Genomic DNA, 19,836 nt, shown 5'->3' on the forward strand with positions numbered 1-19,836 from the left:
GACATAGTCCCTCCAGCGTGTCCTGGGTCTTCCCCAGGGCGTCCTCCCGGTCGGACGTGCCTGGAACACCTCACAAGGGAGGCATCCTGATCAGATGCCCGAGCCACCTCATCTGACTCCTCTCGATGCGGAGGAGCAGCGGCTCTACTCTAAGCCCCTCCCGGATGACTGAGCTTCTCACCCTATCTTTAAGGGAAAGCCCAGACACCCTCATTTAATTTAATATCGAGTACCACTCAAAAATATCAATTACTACTTTTTTTCTGTAAGATACGGTAGCAAGGGTCATACAAAAGGTGTAGAATGTATTAACACACATTCCGCGATCACTACTGAAATGAGCAGACGCGTTGTCACGCAACAGCGCCATAAACCCACGCCCCTTGCTCAAGCACAGACTGTATGCCAATGGCAGACCGAGTTGTATGCTGCTACTTTTTACAGATGGAAAAAGAATACAGCCGCAATATTTGTGAGAAGAATAAGCGGTATAGTGGCAAAACAATCAACCCATTTAAACAGTTAAAAAGCACACATGCTGTTCAGCTGAAAGACGTTTGTAAAACATCAAAGCAATGCAAGTCTGAAGCCTGATGATTTAGCTGCACTTAGTGCCAGATAAGGAGGGGTGCAGTTAGTTTTCAAAGATGCATGAGATGTTATTCAGGTAACTGCTGCTAGCAGGATTATGTAGAAGGGAATTTACTAAAAACTTAGTTGAATAAAATATTTACCGTTTATCACTCATTAATACTTATGAAACTTAAAGCACGTTGTTAGCATAACGGTGGACTCATAATAGTGAAGCACAACTGTCAGAGCATTTTGTCATGAGTTGTGTCCATTTTGTTTTTCTGCTAACGAAGGGTACAGTACAATGAATATACATAAATAAGAATTTTAAATAGTCTTAAAACTATGCAAAATACTAGCTGTGCCTAATTTGAAGATAAAAACTTTCACTAAAAGTATTTTTTCTTTCCAAAAAATAAGGACCTGAGTAACTGTTAATAAATATATTAATTATTTTGCAAGTTTAGTGGATTTAAAAGTACTTTAATTGCATTAGAAACAGCATCTAGTGTAATAAAATATGTTTCTGTTTAATTTTGTATTATTAAAATTCTATTGTGCTCCTGCTGTTTCCTCCCACAGTTCAAAGACAGGCAGGTTAGTTGGAGTGATGAGGTTAAATTGGCCCCTGGTTTGTGTGTGTGTTTGTGTGTGTGTGTGTGAGTTCACCATGTGATGGGCAGTTGCCCTGTCCAGGAATTGTTCCTGCCTTGCACCCGTAGAGGCAAAATAGTATTAAGCGTAAAAATGTCAACATTATATTTTCTAAATACAAATTTGAAACTTACAGTAACTAAATGTAAAGCTAATATGACAAAATCTTTCTCAATAAAACAGAAAGGGCAGAATATAATAGAAAATGCAAATGTGGGAATATTTTTTTTTGTAAATGTTAGTGTTCTAAGGAGATCAGTTTAAGTACATTCGTGAATAACCAAATCTTTATGAAAATATAAAAGTTAATATTACCGTTATTACATTTGCATGTTCATTCTTTGCTGCCCAGATCCTTCCTGTGTGGAGTTTGCATGTTGTCCATGTGGCTGTGTAAATTTCCTCCCACAGTGCAAAGATGAACAGGTTAGGTGAACTGGCAAAGCTAACTTGGCAATAGTGTGTGTTTACCCTGTAACGGATGGGCACCCTGTCCAGAGTTTGCTCCTGCCTTGTACCCTATGGCAGCTGGCATAGGCTCCGGCACCCTCCCATAGCCCTGGTCCAGAGTAAACAGGTTAGAAAACAACATGCCATGTTCATTCTATCAATATAAATTGTGTAATAAATTTGTTATGGTGACCTTAATACTGTGTTGTGATAGTTCATTTAAATGCTGACTGGCCCATTAATATTATCCATTCTAAACACTATCATCATTTGAAAACAAATTCCTATCTTTTTTTTTTTAAAAATACTCCTTATCGGTATCAATATCAAAAATCTGACACGTAAAATACTTGTATCGGTATCGATTTCAAAAACAGTGGTATCGCCCATCCCTAGTAAACAGTATACGCTTGTACAGATGTTGACTATATGAGTGAGGCATGCCGACTGACGAGAGCCCATGTGATGCTTGGCAGACAATGCATATACAGACTACTTGCATTGCAAGACCTCGCTCATTTATCAAGTCAAAATTTATTAAAAATTTTAGCTTGTCTAGCAAAACACTCGCAAACCAAGTTACTCGCAATCCAAGGTTCCACTGTACATGAAAAATACGAGCCCACACCTGCTCAAATTTAACCATCATTTCACTGAGTGAAGAACAAGCACATTTTAACCAAACATGCACAGACGCAGACAGTCAAGGTAAAGTGAGACTTCTTGTACATGCACAAGCTGCCTTGTTCTAATGTTGTTTTCAATCAGCTGTGCTATTTGGAGGGCAAGTGAATATGCAGATTATACTGTCAGTGTACAGGATATCTTGTCACTGTAAGTAGTTTGCACTTTTCAAACATACATGTTACCTACTGTAGGTATTGGCTTCAAAAGCTTTGTTGTGGAAAAACTGAGATTTGGAACTTTGTTTTATTTGTGCATCTTTATGTTGTAAAGATGTTATTTATTTTTACTCATTTTTTATTTTATTATTTGGAAATAGCAGAATTTGTACATCATTTATATTTTTGTGTCTTATTACAACATTTCTAAAAAATAAATCATTTATTATCACTTACTCAGTATTTGAGTAGTCTTTTCACCAAATACTTTTTTTACTCTTACTTGACTAATTTTTTGGATGACTACATTTTACTTCTACTTGAGTAATATTATTTTGAAGTAATGCTACTCTTATTTGAGTACAATTTTTGGGTACTCTACCCACCTCTGCTCAGGAATAACAACTATCGAATGCCCATGTCTTGTAGTGGGTGTGTTGTGAAGTAGGAGCGCCATGTAGTGCTGCAGCCTGGTTCTTCTCAGAGTTTCCACTGCATAAATCATGTCACACAAACATTTAACCAGTTTAACAAAGTGATGAGACTCAGGACCCACGTTATATTATAAAAAAGTTGCTAATGAACTGGATCAAAATACCAGATCCACAATGAAATCCTTCTCAGCACCATGAAGATCATGACAAAGGAACAGAGTCTATTTGAAATGTTCAAAAAGAAAAAGGTGCACCCGATTATGATGTTCACTTTACTGCTAGCCCAGGGCAGTTCAAGCACTTTAAGAAGTGTTTTGAATTATGCAACATGAAGGTGAGTGGTGAGGCAGTAAGTGCAAATGTGAAGACAGCTGAAGAATTTGGTAAAAAAAAAAAAAAAAAAATTGGACAACTTATTACTGAGGAAGGATATTTGTCTGAATTTTGTGGGTGTGTTTAATGATGGAAATCACTTTACAACCACCTGCTCGGAACCATATGTGGCTGTTAAGTGGTTCCTTCCTGTAAATGTAGGAAAACAAGAAAGCTATAAAAAGAAGTAGCCCAGTCAAAGCAGATTGAAGTAGGTGGGTGCAGTGACCTGTTAATTTTGAAATTACAGTGGTCTGGGAATACTGGGAATTTTGAAATCTATGCCAAATTAGCAAAAGAACCAGATTATAGGGATGGACATTAGTGATGGTCTACCTGTACAGTATGTGGTAAATTGTCCTTTGGATGGCCACACAAAGAAGTATAGGTCATGGAAGAAGTCATTCACATTACACATTACCTCCTGTGGCACATCAAGACACTATTTCATTGTTCCTACCAAGGTAGGCAATAGGAAAAAAAAAACTGTAGTTAGTTTCCCAAAATATCCTAAACATATTTTATCAAAGATCGCCCAGTAAACATTGTTAGAGTGGAGATTACAAAGGTAATGCTTGTAGATGGCCACCATGTATGGTCAGGTATTTTCTAGTTCATGATGCATTGCTTCATTGTGAGATTGCCTCTACCAAACAGCACAGGAAATCAAACTATGACAACTACTTTTTGAAAAATTTGTTTGGTGTGCAGTCTTATTTGTTTTATCTACTGGGAAGAAAACGGATCACTATATAATACTTATTTTTTTAATTTATATTCAGATCTTTGCAAGCACCGTCTCAATAATGAAAAGAAAATAAGGCCCATCTATTCACTAGGCTAGGCAGTTCAGTTCAGACCACTGTTGCCAAGTCCATAATTTTCCTGCTCAATTGGGCAATTTTTGATCTCTGTCTGCAAGAAAAGTGGGCTTTCATGCTTTACATTTTTTGGGCTACTATTTTAAAAACAATGGGTTATTTTGAATTTTTTTTCAACCCCCTCCTCCATATTATTGCCATGTTTTGCTTTAAGTTGGCACTCCTTCTCCTTCTATTCAATGGTATGTACCTAACCCATTAATCTTTATGCTATTTCCCCTGCTTTCCAGTGTGTCACTTTGTCTTCCTCAAGTATTCAGCTATTTGTGTAAATATGCAATTTTTAAGCTGTCCTTAGGCTATGAATTTTTTGAGGACATAGCAACCCTGGTTCAGACCAAGAGGAGGCCAGGCACATCCCTTTTAGTATGTGCAGGACTAAAGTAGCTGAAGGGTGATTTACATGTGAGTGAACAGTTATGCCTATTATACCAGGGCAAGCCAGTCTTTTTTTAATAAATAAAGCAGGCAAAGGAGGATTTTTTTTCTTTCTTTAAACTTGAGGGCTAACTACTTGGGACTCAGTTGAAAAAAAATAACTTTTTTTAATATCGCTCTTTCTTTTACGGACGAGTGCAATGTGACGCTTAAAACTGTTTTGTGCTTTTAATAAACATTCTTTTTCTCCATGTTATTTGCTTATTTAAGTATTTGTCTGCATTTTTGATATTGCTTTAAATGAACAGTATTTTTTTTTTGCAATAAATATACCTATTTACGTGTTGTACCTTCTGTGTCTGCCTCCCTTACTGTTACATTGATTCTCATCTCATATAATTCATGTCTCAGAGTTCTTGCTAAAGCCTAAAATCAGAAAATCTCCATGGCTGAATTTGGTGATCATTAATCCTGGAGGAGAGTAACTCTTTACTGAAGACAACCAGTCATCAATTCATTGTACCACTGAAAACATAAGCCTACCTCCAATTCAGACATTATTGGTAGTGGTGAGAAGTCACTACAGTGGTATAACAACATCACAGTCAATCCATAAGCCAATCCTGAAAAAATATCTTTGTTTATGAAAGATTCAATACATTAAAATCCTCAAGCTAGGAGTATAATGGATATGTAAACCTAACAATTTACATATTTGCTCATCCTTATCTATACTAATAAAAGGCAAAGCCCTCACTGACTGACTGACTCACTCACTGACTCATCACTAATTCTCCAACTTCCCATGTAGGTAGAAAGCTGAAATTTGGCAGGCTTATTCCTTACAGCTTACTTACAAAAGTTAAGCAGGTTTCATTTCGAAATTCTACACGTTAACGGTCATAACGGTCGACAACGTCCGCCATGTTGAACTTTCTTATTTATGGCCCGATCTTCTCGAAATTTGGTAGGCGGCTTCCCTGCACTAACCGAAACCAATGTACGTACTTATTTCGGTGGTATGATGCCACTGTCGGCCGCCATATCGAACTTTTCAACAGTCTTTGTTACTTATGGGCCCATCTTCAAGAAATTTGGTACACGGATTCCCAACACTAACTGTATCCTACTTACGTACATATATACATCCATAGCCTGCAGCTCGGTCACTGTGTGAGGTGGCGTTGGGTCCCCCATCCCAACGCCTCCCACGTTGTTGGTTGCCTGCCTATATAAGGCCGTCCGTCGCTCCAGTCTCTACATTCCCTTCCTTGCTTCGCCACGGGATTCACGCCTCCCTGCTGATAACTACAGCCTTTTTAATTTAATCCACGGCTTCTCCGCTGTTTTATTGTTCATTTATTACGATTATAGTTATTGTATAGGTATTTTAGACTTACTTTACATTGCTCAGGTACCCATTTCCTTTATCATTCCAACCCCCATTACCATGTCTATAAAGGTGATCACTACTGATCAAAGAACTGTCACTTACCGAGTGGTTTCCAATGCACGGAGATGGCACCTACCTTCCTTTTCCATTCTCTTTGTTACATATTGCACGGCCATATCAGGCTCACTCTTGATATCCGGAGGAACATTGTGTCTTATGTATTGAATGACTGGGACAGGTTCAAGGTGTGGACTGATGACGGTACAGGAGATAATTATACTACACAGGAGCACTTAAGCCCTTCACCTATGGTTCTGCATGTGAGTTGATGGCTGCCGCTGAATTGTTCAGTTGTCGCTTTCAAGTGTACCGAAATGGCCAAATATTTTACACCTTTCGACAACCGCCAATGCCTCTTAAACATCTTAGATTCACAGGTGACGTTTTCAGTATTGGACACTTTGATGTTTATGAATGTTTAAACTCTCAAAAGCTGGATGTGAAGTTAGCGATGAAACCGGTTGTATGCTTACAATGCTTGACAGATGCCGAATGTCACTTCAACACAAGTCCTGCAAATACTGTCATAATTGAAACAAACCATGAAACTCAAACCGATTATGACAGCAGCAGTCCAAGCTGTGAGTTTTGAAACAAGATTACTGTTCACATGGCCAACTGTAAGTTGCTTGCTCAAGAGTAAGCTCAGCGCACAGCTTGGTCATGTTACAACCGGAGGGCCGAACTGACAACATGGTATACAAAGAGATCCTTAACAAATAATTATTGGCATATTTTCCCTCAGTTTAAAAAGGTTTAATTTTCTTCTTAATAAAAATTTTAATGCAGTACTTCGCCGCTGCGAAGCACGGGTATTTTGCTAGTCTCCTATAAATGTTTTCATGTAAATTATACCAGTGCTTCTGGGTGTAATATATTATCAATCTTTGGGGCACCGAAGAGCTGAACACAGAACAAACAAAAAAAGGGGCTAGGAGATATGAAAAGTTAAGTTATACCAACTAAATAAAAACATTGGAGTGTTTATATCCAGGGATAATGCAAAATAACAAGTAAATAAAGGAAAACAATTAACCTGTTTCTGGTCTGAACCTAGCTGTACAGATTGTCCTCACTCCCGCTGTGCAGGGTGCATATAGTACTTACCCAATTCCAAAACCACACAAATAAGCTCCCTTCAAACCTCCCTGTTCCTTCTGGCTTTTCTGCACAGACAAACCCTTGCCTCTTATTCATGCCTGACTCCAGACTCATCTGACTGAGAAGCTGGCCAATTCAAGGAGTACTTCTGGCACCACCTAATCTTACCAAGGAGTACTTCTAGGTCAGATTATTAACCACAGATACTGTTGCAGAAACGTCAGATCCCTGGAACCTTTGCAAATATTTTAAACAATGCAGCAGGCCCATGCTACTGGTACTACCAACCAGAAGGCTTTTTTCATTTGTAAAGTATTTCCCCAGCTCAGAACGTCTTGTTATCCAGGCCAGGTAAATATATCCTTCTTAGAATGTAGACTGGCCTGTTCTAACCATCATCCATATTCTCCACTTCACTACATAAATACAGTAGGTTAATAAACTGCTTGACTTTACACAGATCATATGCAATACCACAGATACCATCTGACAAACTATACACAGTTTTGAGATTTTGCATAAATATTTTATACTCTATAATATATGAATATTTTAGGGGCTGAACTTGCCTCCAAAAGCAGCTGCATAAACACTGGAATGTATTATAAGTGATTTAAAACATTTACTGGTACAGTAATATCAGTATATGTCCCTTAACATTATGTTCTCTCAATAAAGATCAACCATAGCAATATCAACAAAAGAAATAAGAGTGATAGTGAAATATCTGGTAACTCCAGCATCCACACTGTGCTATTAATTATTGGTTCAGTAAAAATATGTTTAAAAATCCAAAATCAAAACATGTCAGACCTAAATCACAATTAAAATGCAACTTAAAAACCACCTACTCATATAACTCTCTCATAATCTGATATGTGACAAGAATGAAGCATTCTGAAGCCCCTCTGACCCAAAAAACAACTATGCCAGTGCAGGTAACAAGAACAAATATCGATTTATTAAAAGATCAAATACAGGTGGGTTATTCGAAGGAGATTTGCACACAAAAAAACACACAAAACTAGTAGGTGGTTTTAAAATGCCTTGGAAAACACAACTCCTCTCTCTTCACTGCCCTCTCTGTCAGGTGAGCATTTGCCACTACTTCTTTCCCAGCTCTAGGCTTACCCAGATGAGAAAAAGAAGCCCCTTGAAAAGCCTAACTGAGAGTACCTCCAACATCACAAAGGAATAACCTAGGATCGATTCGGAGATAGTTATATCCTCACAGAAACTGTGAGGCTACCTCCTGAGAACCACAAAGCCCCAGCAGGCTCAAAGCCATCCAAAGGAGTTGTCTGTTAAAATATTAATTGCCAGGAAAAAGTGCTGGAAACCAGGCAGGAGCAACCAAAGAGTGATTTCTCCTAATGAGCAAGGGGAATAAATTGTCCCAATGTTATGCTCACATCAGTCCTTTCATCCTTCCATTACCTCACATTCCTGTCTGGGCTAATTACTAACAACTAATCTGGAAGGGTTGCTGGGCTTGGTGTAACACATTTTACAACTGGTATGGATTAAAAGAATTCATAAAAAATGTGACATTGTATCTGAATGTATACGAGTTGCTGAAATAGAATAATATAAAGCAAAAGAGCATCACAGTACCGGATTACTGTACCTGGTTCTATAGACTCAATCTGTTACTTTACCAGGCCATCAGCTGAAAACACTGTTTTATTGTTTGCCAACGTGTCTACCATGCTTATTGACCTCCACAGTTATGCCCTTCCTGGTATCCTGAGTAGTTTGGCACCACTCCTATATTCAGTCCTGCAACTGTGCTTGGCATACTTTCAGACAGGCAAAATTATTTACACAATACAATTTTAATCCTGCAGATTAGATTTCTACATTTTCTTTTTAAAATTCAAATAACGTCCAGATCCTCCAACTCTTAGATGTTTATTTTATCTAAATTTGGAATGGAATCATTTCCCCATTTCTCTCTCTCTGCTCACATGATTCACTTATGTTAACACTTAATTTGGTAAACTGTATTAATCCCCAAGGGGAAACTGATATGTTTAAATCTAATAGTTGTGCTGAATATTGATGTGCTAAGACATGATAAAAGTGCTTATTTGCATAAAATATATTTATGGAATTTGCCAAAACAATTATCCACAAGTGTGTCCGTGCAATAAATTTAGGATTGTTTGTATTAAATATTATCTTACACAATGGAATCTACAGTCTGTGTTATTCATGCAAATATTGTATATAAATCTGAACTCACAAAGTGATGTGGAAACTCATCTGCTAATAATGTTTTTTATATAATTTTTTCAGTATGAGAATCATGTATGATTAGTCATTTTTGAGTTATGCTTAACACTGAAGATGTGTGCAGGCAGAATGAACTGCAAATTAAACTAACAAGAATCATTCTGGTGCCAAAGGCTTCAGCAAAATGTATGCATACTTTTTATTATTGTTTCTCAGAATATTTCTTCAGCTCAACAGAACAAAAAATACACTTATGCAAATAATTAACAAAGGTAATTACTTGGAAGCAGATATAGCAAGCAATAATTATAAAAATACAAGGTAGAAAAGCAACAGAGTATTTAATTGTTGTTCCATGTTAGGAACCAAAAAGAAAAATTGACCTTTGATGTAGGTTTAAAAAAAAAAAATGACAGTCATTATGCACTATGTTGTCCAGCTAGCAAGCGCTACAAGGCCAATAAGGTTATTCAGATGACAAAGGATAAGGAAATGGCCTGCAGGAAGTAACTTTGAAATATATTTGCCTGCACAAGCAAATGGAAAGTTTTTCCATATGCCAGTGAGAGTAGACAGAAGTCAACCCAAAGCATTATGCCATATACATTACGTGCACAGAATGTTCTTGAAGTGAGCTTTACAAGATCCCCATAAATAGAGGGGTGTCATGATGAAGTGAGACGATGCAAAAAGTATTTCTTGTGGATGTAAGAGCTGCAAGCAAGCCTAATGGGGGTAGCTGGCTTCCTGGGGATAGAAGATGACAGCAGGTAGTTTGCAATTTAATATGGGCCCCATTTTCTTTAATCAAATGAGAGCATATGAGTGGTATTATTAGGGGCTGCTAGACATCACTGGATATGGAACCAATTCCAGGAAATTCTTTAAAGTTATCTAGTTTAATAAGGCACTCCATGCCTATAGCTAAACAGGAGGTGGGATGGGAAGGAAATTACTAGATAGAAGAAGACAAGTCACCAAAGTCACAAAAGCTAAAATGCTTTGGTATTATTAGGTGGTAGTAAGCTGATGGCACTTACTTAACTTGGTAAATATGGTAAATGTCTTGGGTTAAAAGGTTCACCCAGTAAGTTTTTGTTGGTCCCCTGTTCAATTAACATTTTGCATTCTTTCTTAGTTCACCCATCCCCATTTACTTTTATTGAATAAATCCACTCTTTGAAATTTTAAGCATATGAAACACTTCATTACAGATTGGATCAGCTTGTAGGCAGAGTACAGAAACATAAATAAAAACTGTACCACCAAAATATAAATGTAAACAGGTGGGCATCTTTAAAATACTGTATTTTGAAATTTACCTGCTGAAATCCATTTTTTCCCAGAGATGGTTCTAGAGTAAACTTCAGCCTTGTATCCACTCCTAGAAATAAAAACACAGCAATAACATTAAATTCTGCTGCTACAGTTGAAAGCACAATTAACAAAAACACAGACTTTTTAAAAAGGAGTATTCATCTATACAAATTAATTTCTGTACTAACTTTAACCTGTGGTTATGCAGTCATCAATGCTTTTACTTGTGTAGAAACAAAGTGCTAAAAACAAAATTCTTAATGGCAGCTAGACTTTAGTGAAAACTCACACAAACCTGTCCACTCAGTAAACTGGCCAACCAGCATCATTGGCTTTTTGAAACTGTGCACAATGCTACCCCACAGACATACATTATAGCTAACATTTTCAAGTTTTAATGCTCTTTTTAAATTTAACTTCAAAGAAGAGAAGAGGATTGCAAAGGAAAACAGTTTCATAAATTTGAATCAGCAATGCAAAGTACAATAACAATGTGGAAAGCAAAACCAAGTTACCTGAAAATTCTTCCTAAAAGTTAGTTTACAAAAAAAAGAAACTATGTTTTTTTTCTGCACCTTGCACTGTATAATCTAACCCATAATTAGTGTTTTTTTATGGCAAATATGTATTTATAGGTAGTAGGGAGGAATTATGGTTAACTGCCGACTCAAGTTCAAATCTCAAGCTGGTCGATGTCCTCCTCTGTTTGTGTGGGATTTTTCTCTTCAGTAGTTTGGATTCCCTCCCACATCCTAATGACATATGAGTTACAGTAGGTTAGTCAGTGATTCTAAACAGTCACTAATGAATGAGTGTGGGTGTGTGTGACTGTGTCAGTGACAGCCTGTTACCTCTTGCTTCTGTGAAAGGCCCCGTTCCAAACCACCCAAATGCTAGATTAAACAATTTCAGTTGATGGTTAGGCTATAACATATATTTACATTGTTCCTTTTTAATATTATTGTTATTTACTTTATATTTTACTAATTAAGAATGATAACTCGGTATGCCGTTACTCTGGTTCTGCCACTCTTTCTTCTGTTAACCGTTTTAGCAGAATGTACTTATATTTTCATCTGCTCTATTTCTTTTTAAAAGCGCGAACACTACCTTTCTATAAAATTCAGCGGTTTAAAGATGTTATCAATAGGATGTATAGCGCTTAATAAAAAGGCACTGATCATTACATACATGACATATTAGAGGAGTAAACTGACCGATGAAACAATGCCTATTTCAAACACCAATCAGATGGTCAAGGCAAGTGAGAAAAGTATACGAAACGCTTGACGACCAGTAATACAATATCGTAACCTCGTAAATACCCAGTGAAATTAATTAACAATCGAGTGTTCTTTAAGGCTTTTTCTCGACTTCCACCTACACTCCCAAATTCCCAGCCACCCCACAAAGACGTGCTGCGTCAGCCTCGCGTCACTCTGTGCGGGAGAGAAATTTCCTGAAGTCGCTATCCACGCTTTTGGTGCTGAACACGTTTTGTTTCGAACTGCAATCCTACCTATCGTGTACAGCGAACAGGAATTTGGGAATACAGCGGCATTATTTTTGTTTAATTGAAAAGTTTGTTTATATATATCAGTCCTGATAACATATGAATGAAGCAATTGCAACTGGTCTGTAAGCTTCGAGACTGCCATGCTAAACATAAGCAAGCAGCCATTTGTTCCGCCTTTGTCAACAGAACACAGCGGCAGTAGCATCGGCCGCTGTTTAATGTTCCGTTAACACTGCATGCAACGCCGAACCGATATACATAAAAATGATACTACCTGCATTTCTCAGTGTCATATCATATGCGGCTTTAAAAGTGTCCAGTAAGAACCTGAATGAGGTATGGTCTCATATCCTCTGCAATGAATTCAGGGTTTCACTCACGGCCAGAAAAGGATTAAAAGATTACAAGCGCAGAACACTCCTACATGGGTGTGGAGGGAGAATGTTAAGTAGTGTTAACGTTTTTCACGCGAAAGGAAAATTTGACTTAGTTGAATAATTAAAGCGTTCATTGTTCCCGCACTTCAATGTATGCACATAGGAGACTCTATTGTGTAAATTGATTAAAACGTGTCTACTGCTGTAAAAACAAAACGCCCAACTGCATAAAGCAGGCTTTTTACATTTATATCTGTATAAATGAAAGAACTTCACCTGGTTCTAAAGTGCACAGAAGGCGAGGTGCAGACCGCGAAATGCAGTTCCTCTTCTTAAGAACATTAAAGATAATATTACTGACGCCACCTGTATTCTGCTTTTTTAGGCAACTTCTTGACCGTTTCGAGGCGGACAACCTTTCTTGCTTCATTTGGCGATCGGTTACTCTGTTGTAACGTACACCCAAATGCTTGTACAAATAAGTACTGTAGCAGCCGTCTTATTTTCCGTCCTCTATGATTTCGGGCAATTCCTGAGAAATCTTCATCCAAATCGAAGGCTGGTTTGCTTAAATAATCTTTCTCATCAAATGATCAAATACATTCTCGAATGTGAAAACAAGACTCACGAGTATCACTTAATAAAAAAAAAACGTTAAATCTCAAAAGCTTTGGTTTTGGTTTCAAATAGCATCTGCAGTGCAGCAACATAGGAATCCCAGTGTTACCTACGAACCCACCCACAAGTACGTCGTCATCGCATGGGGGATCAAAGAACCACGTCAGGCTTCCAGCAGAATTTCATTTGTGCTCAAATAAAGTACCGTTTAGCTAGTTTTACGTTGTACTCGGCTCTCTTAATATTTCATATATTCTAAATCTGTAAAAACAAACATATTAATCCTAACATTACAAAAAAAAAAAAAAACAAACACGCACGGAAATCGGGAATATCAGATAATGAAAATGTACATTATGCAGATACAAAATAGAAAACTGGATGATTAACAACAAGACTGTCATTTACCAAATGCAAAGCACAAATTGCAAGTCTTCATTTTTAATTGAATATTATGAACAAAATAGCCTCTGACATTTCCATACCTCATGGAAAGATGTTAGGAGCGGTAGGCATTAAAGAAAGAAACAATAAGACATCACAGTAAGTGTTACATCATACCTGTTAGTATGAGAAGGTGTGGTTCTAGATGATTGGTCATTAATGTTATGACCAAGCAGTGTGGACAGGAGTAAATGGAAGTACTATATGTACTGCATGTTTCTGCCATAAAGTTCAGAAATTATTTGCCATCTCTAAGAAGTACAGTAGATTTCTTGCTTGCATTTTTTCAATTGCACATAAACAACACTTAACATATAAAAAAAGGAAATATATATATATATATTATATATTATATATATATACACATACATATTTACATACAAACACAAAAAATACTGTGCCAGTATTAGGCCATGCCAAGAAAATTATTTTTAATCTGAACAATAAATATTTATTATGTGAATAACATTGGAATAAATATAAATGAAAACTGAAACAATAAAAAGTTGTTTTTTTTTGATCTCCAAAAACCTATTGATATCTTACTAGACGGCTATAAACACTGGTTTTCCCCCATAATCTCTCCTTGAGGCATCCCAGCCATTCCATGTATTTGTGTGATTTTACCAAAAAAATATCTTATTCAAACTAATGGGACACTATTGGTCAAACCAAGTATGCCAGTGGTGCAGTTTGACAAGTAAATGATTGTACTAGATGGTAACCACACAAGAGGAGGTACACTGAGAAGAGGTTTGGATATGGTTAAGCTAGCACATTTGACAGACATAAAATTATAGATTTACATGAACAAGGCTAGTCAGCAAACCATATTCTGAAGATTTCTGAAATATGAAGAAACTGCAAGGGGCTGAAAGAAAATACAATGGAATACCCCAAAAAAGGATAGACTTACTTAAAAGTCACTTTCTTCAGTCAGAAGGAAAAATAGAACATTAGAACAATCTAGATGAGATGTGTGCCATTGTTATCCACTAAATTCTTCTAAAATAACATCAAGTCTAGTTTTGAAAGTCCCTAAAGCCCTACTGTCTACCACACTACTTGGTAGCTTATTCCAAGTGTCTGTGGTTCTCAGTGTAAAGAAACACTTTCTAATGTTTGTGTGAAATTTACCCTTAACAAGTTTCCAATTTTGTCCCCGTGTTCTTGATGAACTAATTTTAAAATAATACTCTCTAACCACCATATTAATGCTTTTCATAAATTTAAACACTTCAACCATGTCTTCTCTAAATCTTCTTTTGCTTAAACTGAAAAGGCTCAACTCTTTTAATCTTTCCTTATAATTCATTCCCTGTAGCCCTGGAATCAGCCTAGTCACTCTTCTCTGGACTTTTACTAGCACTGCTATATCCATTTTGTAGCCTGGGGCCAATAAACTGTATGCTGTACTACAGATGAATCCTCACCAGTTCTTTAGAAAACTTGAGAATAAACTCCTTGGACTTGTACTCTACACATCGTGCTATATAACCTAACCTTCTGTTAGCCTTTTTAATGGCTTTGGAAACTGTCTGGCAGTTGATAGTGTCGATTCCGCTATGACACCTAAATCCTTCTGATAAGGTGTACTTTTGATTTTCACACCTCCCATTGTGTATTCAATCTTAACATGTTTATGCCCAACATGCAATACTTTACATTTATTTAAATTAAATTTAATTTGCCACAAAGTTGCTTGGATCTGCCCATTCACCCTTTTTTACATAACGCAATAACATTTGCCATTCCAGTCCTTAGGAATTTTCTCAATGCGCAGTAAAATATCAAGGGAATTTCCTCAATGCGCAGTAAAATATCAATCAATGCTACATGATGAGCTACTAGTACATGTAATACATGTACTAGCCAACCTCTTTAAGAAATCAAAGGTAAATATTATCTAGTCCTGGTAATTTGTTTGATTTCAGCCTATTTAATCTAAGCAGCACTTCTTCCTCTACAATTTCCAAATCACTGAGTACCTCCTTAGTAGTCCCTTTTATTGGTGGGAGGTTATCCACTTGCTCACATGTGAAGACCTTTGAAAAATGTGAGTTTGGAGCAGGGTAGGGTGATGGCTAATACCAGATGTAAATGACTCAAAAGAGGTTGTAGAGAAGGTTGCTTGTGACATCCTGGTCAATGCCTTCCTGGAGTTCCTCACCCAGCAGGTCTGGAGGCTGGAATTTAAAAATATGGAAGCCCTAATCGAAACTCTCAAGCACAGTCTGCTCAGCAAACTACCTGGATGGGACGTGTCGCCATTCAAGAGTCTAGGTCAGTCTCATGTATTATCAATTACGGAGGTACCATACACTCAATCATGGTTGCAATCCTACAAAATCCACCCTATCTGGTGATATTGGGGCGAGACTTCAAACATTAAAAGCGGCATGGCACAGTCCACTCCTGGGTGTTCTTTGGGCCTTGTTGTGGATGGGGGAAGCCTGTCCCAAGCTGTCTCCGCGCTGTGCTCACAGTCAGTTTCATTAGGGAGTGAAGTGGCTACTCAGTATGGCAACACTGAACCGTTGTGGTTGGACGTCGTTGTTACTAATCCCGTGGTTAGTGGGTTACTACCACCGGTTTGTTTTATGTTTCTCTGAGAGGGTAGTGTCCTTGATAGACCTGTCCAAGGAGCAAGCTTCTAATACAGTGGTGTGGGATTCCAAAGCAGACTGTGCATTTCATGACCTAAAGCAGGCCCTTACATCAACATCTATCTTAACTCTTTTAGGGCGGATGTCGACTTTTGTCGACAGAAGGGTTTGAGGGTGCATGTCGACTAAAGTCGACATCCAGGGATAGAGGGCGATAATCAGCTTTTAATGGCGACAAATCTCACTGTCACATCACAGGCATTCCCTCTGTGCTTGGAGGAATGCTAGACTCATTGACTCGGCAACTAATCCTAGCGTGTGCGTGAGTTGCGAAATGTAAACAATGGCAAGATGGCATCGACATGTGACAAGGGAGTGAAGTGAGTGCAGAAAAGAAAACACTCGGCAGACAATGTTTTGCGCATTATCGTGGAGTCGGACTCAGATTTTTCAATATCGGATTTTATTGACAGTGATCAGGAGATCGAGCAAGAGAGTGAGAAGCCGGCATCAGCTGATCAAACACCAGCTGATGCCGCGCCAGCGGATCTGCTGCCAGTTCAGCGCCTTCGCAGAGCCGATACATCTACGGCAAGGTTCGCGTTGGATAAATACACAGGCATTGATCCGTTGAGAGCCGATCTGGCTACTGGACTTCACAAGACGGCATGGCTTGCTGTTAGACACGACAGATCACCAGCTGCTGTACTTCAGGCTGCTCTCTCCTGATGCTGCTTTTCAGCTACCGTCAGACGAGATGAACAGGTAGGCAGAGAAATTTTTTGAATCGCGGGCTGCGTTTGCATCACATTCTCATTTTTCAAAGTGTAAACCCGCAACAAAAGATGAGATGAAGCGTGCTGTGGTATTACAAATAGAGATGGGACAGAACTGGTGATATAACTTCAGGGAGCATTGGTCCAAACGTGCTTTGTCCCCTGGTGGCTTTGGACAGGTTATGCAGCATGGTGAGAGGTACGTGCTGCTGCAAAGACAGTGCATGCAAGACAGTAACATTTGTCAAAAGTAAATATTTTTTGTTGATTTGATATGTTACACAATTGCTTTGTGTTCTTTTTTAAAAAATGTCAGTTTTTGGAAAAATATTCAGCCCTGGGAGATAAGAAAAAAAAAAAAAAATTAGCCCTAAAAGAGTTAATGGCTCCGAAGTTCGCTTTGCATTTTACCCTCCAGACCGACGCTTGGTGCCATGCTGAGACAAAGTGTTGATGGTGTTGAAGCCCTCTTTTGCGTTTCTGAGCTGTAAACTGCTGGATAGGGGAAAAAAAGGTAAGCGGCTGTGGAATGGGAGGCTCTAGTGATCAAGTGGGCTGTTAACCAACTGAGGTATTACTTCCTAGGTCATAAGTTCACACTCTTCACCAAACGCGCCCCTCTACAATGGATAGTGGTGCACAAAAAATTGAATTTGTGAGTCAAAAGGTGGTTCTTGGACCTCTAACCTTATAGGTTTACTGTCCTTCATTGTCATGGTATCTTCCATTTCAATGGTGATGCCCTTTATGGGTTCACAGCCTATTATTTCAGGCTGATAGACCCAACGGGCCTGATGATGATTGGGATTGGGGGTGTATTTGGGGAGAGCTATGCGGTCATGTCACTCGCGTACACAAGGGAGGCATCTTATGGGCTTGAATAAGTGTGAATGCCCCAATCCTTTCTCTTATTCTCCCTCTGCCGATCAGCTGACTAATGACTCTTCCACTGCTGACATCATTTCTGGTTTCTATGCTCCTGCACCCATCCCTTCCGGTCTACCCACCATATAAAACCACCACTCATCATTCCATCCTCAGTTCTGCTATATCGTGAACTTGTGCCTGAAAAGACTATTTAGTTTCTTTTTGCCAAACTTCAAGTGTATGGGGTTACCAAGATGGTATCCCCAACTCTTTTTCTGGTTTTTTGTCTCCCTTCTTCACAAAAGATAATAAAATATCTCTAAAATAAAATGTAACACAAATGTTTACATTTTGAACAAAAAATGACAGCACTGTAAATGTGAAAACTAGGAAAAAAACAAATTAGCATCCAACTTAATTCTGTTCTTAAAACATAAAGAACACCTTTGTGCACATAATTATATTATACAGTGGGTACGGAAAGTATTCAGACCCCCTTCAATTTTTCACTCTTTGTTATATTGCAGCCATTTGCTAAAATCATTTAAATTAATTTTTTTCCTCATTAATGTACACACAGCACCCAATATTGACAGACAAAAAAAAATTTTTGAAATTGTTGCAGATTTATTAAAAAAGAAAAACTGAAATATCACATGGTCCTAAGTATTCAAACCCTTTGCTCAGTATTTAATAGAAGCACCCTTTTGAGCTAATACAGCCATGAGTCTTCTAGGGAAAGATGCAACAAGTTTTTCACACCTGGATTTGGGATCCTCTGCCATTCCTCCTTGCAGATCCTCTCCAGTTCTGTCAGGTTGGATGGTAAACGTTGGTGGACAGCCATTTTTAGGTCTCTCCAGAGATGCTCAATTGGGTTTAAGTCAGGGCCATTCAAGAACAGTCACAGAGTTGTTGTGAAGCCACTCCTTCGTTATTTTAGCTGTGTGCTTAGGGTCATTGTCTTGTTGGAAGGTAAACCTTCGGCCCAGTCTGAGGTCCTTAGCACTCTAGAGAAGGTTTTTGTCCAGGATATCCCTGTACTTGGCCGCATTCATCTTTCCCTCAATTGAATCCAGTCGTCCTATCCCTGCAGCTGAAAAACACCCCCACAGCATGATGCTGCAACCGCCATGCTTCACTGTGGGGACTGTATTGGACAAGTGATGAGCAGTGCCTGGTTGTCTCCACACACTGAGGAGAGGCAAGACACATGACAGCCCGCATGGAGTTTGCTAAAAGACACCTGAAGGACTCTGAGATGGTGAGAAATAAGATTCTCTGGTCTGATGAGACCAAGATAGAACTTTTTGGCCTTAATTCTAAGCGGTATGTGTGGAGATTTTGGAGTATTCTGGTTTGAGTGTTGCTTTTTCAGGAGTTGTGCAGATGAAGTTCCATTTTTTGCCCCATTATTGGAATAAATCATATTTTACAGTAGTGCATAGCTGAAACACAGTTATCAGAACTTATTTTAATCTATATTTGTACTTAGAGTGGCACAGTGACACAGTGGGCAGCACTGTCACCTCACAGATCCAGCAACATGTGTTTGAATCCAATTCTGGTTATTGTTCATGTGCCATTCCTGAGCCATAGTCTAAGTTCTGCCAGGTAAAACTACACTCTGCTGTGACTGTTAATTGAATTCGGCAAGTTTAATAATGTAAAATTTTCACTTAAAGTACATTTAAATATAAAACACCTCATAAAAAATAAGCCTATCATTTAGATATAAAACACCTCATAAAAAATAAGCCTATCATTTAGTAAATGTACAGGTAGAGAATTTGTTTGAGTAATCAAGCAAATCTTACATTAACATTTTAATATTCACCTTAATTCCATTGGACAATTAAAACATGACTAGTTGAGAAATTAAAAATACTTTTTAACGTTTACATTCAAACTTGTGTGGCATTTTTTCAAAATGCAACATCTT

The 19,836-nt window shown here is 38.1% G+C and overlaps 1 protein-coding gene across 5 annotated transcripts in view; it reads right to left on the reverse strand.

The window, feature by feature from the left end:
* The window catches only part of tbc1d30 (TBC1 domain family, member 30), a 122,679-nt gene that overhangs the window by 74,773 nt on the left and 28,070 nt on the right, over positions 1-19,836 (reverse strand). For 2 of the 5 annotated variants that reach the window (XM_039770033.1, XM_039770031.1), the window contains exons 1-2: positions 12,860-13,304; positions 10,696-10,757 (exon numbers count right to left, since the gene is read on the reverse strand). In XM_039770033.1, coding sequence (XP_039625967.1) covers positions 10,696-10,757; positions 12,860-13,013 — 216 coding nt within the window. In that variant the 5' untranslated portion in view covers positions 13,014-13,304. Of the gene's footprint in view, positions 1-10,695; positions 10,758-12,480; positions 12,500-12,859; positions 13,305-19,836 lie in introns of those variants that run through there. The other 3 variants (XM_039770030.1, XM_039770029.1, XM_039770032.1) reach the window with 2 other exon arrangements.

Source organism: Polypterus senegalus, chromosome 11 (assembly GCF_016835505.1).
Source record: "Polypterus senegalus isolate Bchr_013 chromosome 11, ASM1683550v1, whole genome shotgun sequence".
Lineage (NCBI taxonomy): Eukaryota > Metazoa > Chordata > Cladistia > Polypteriformes > Polypteridae > Polypterus > Polypterus senegalus.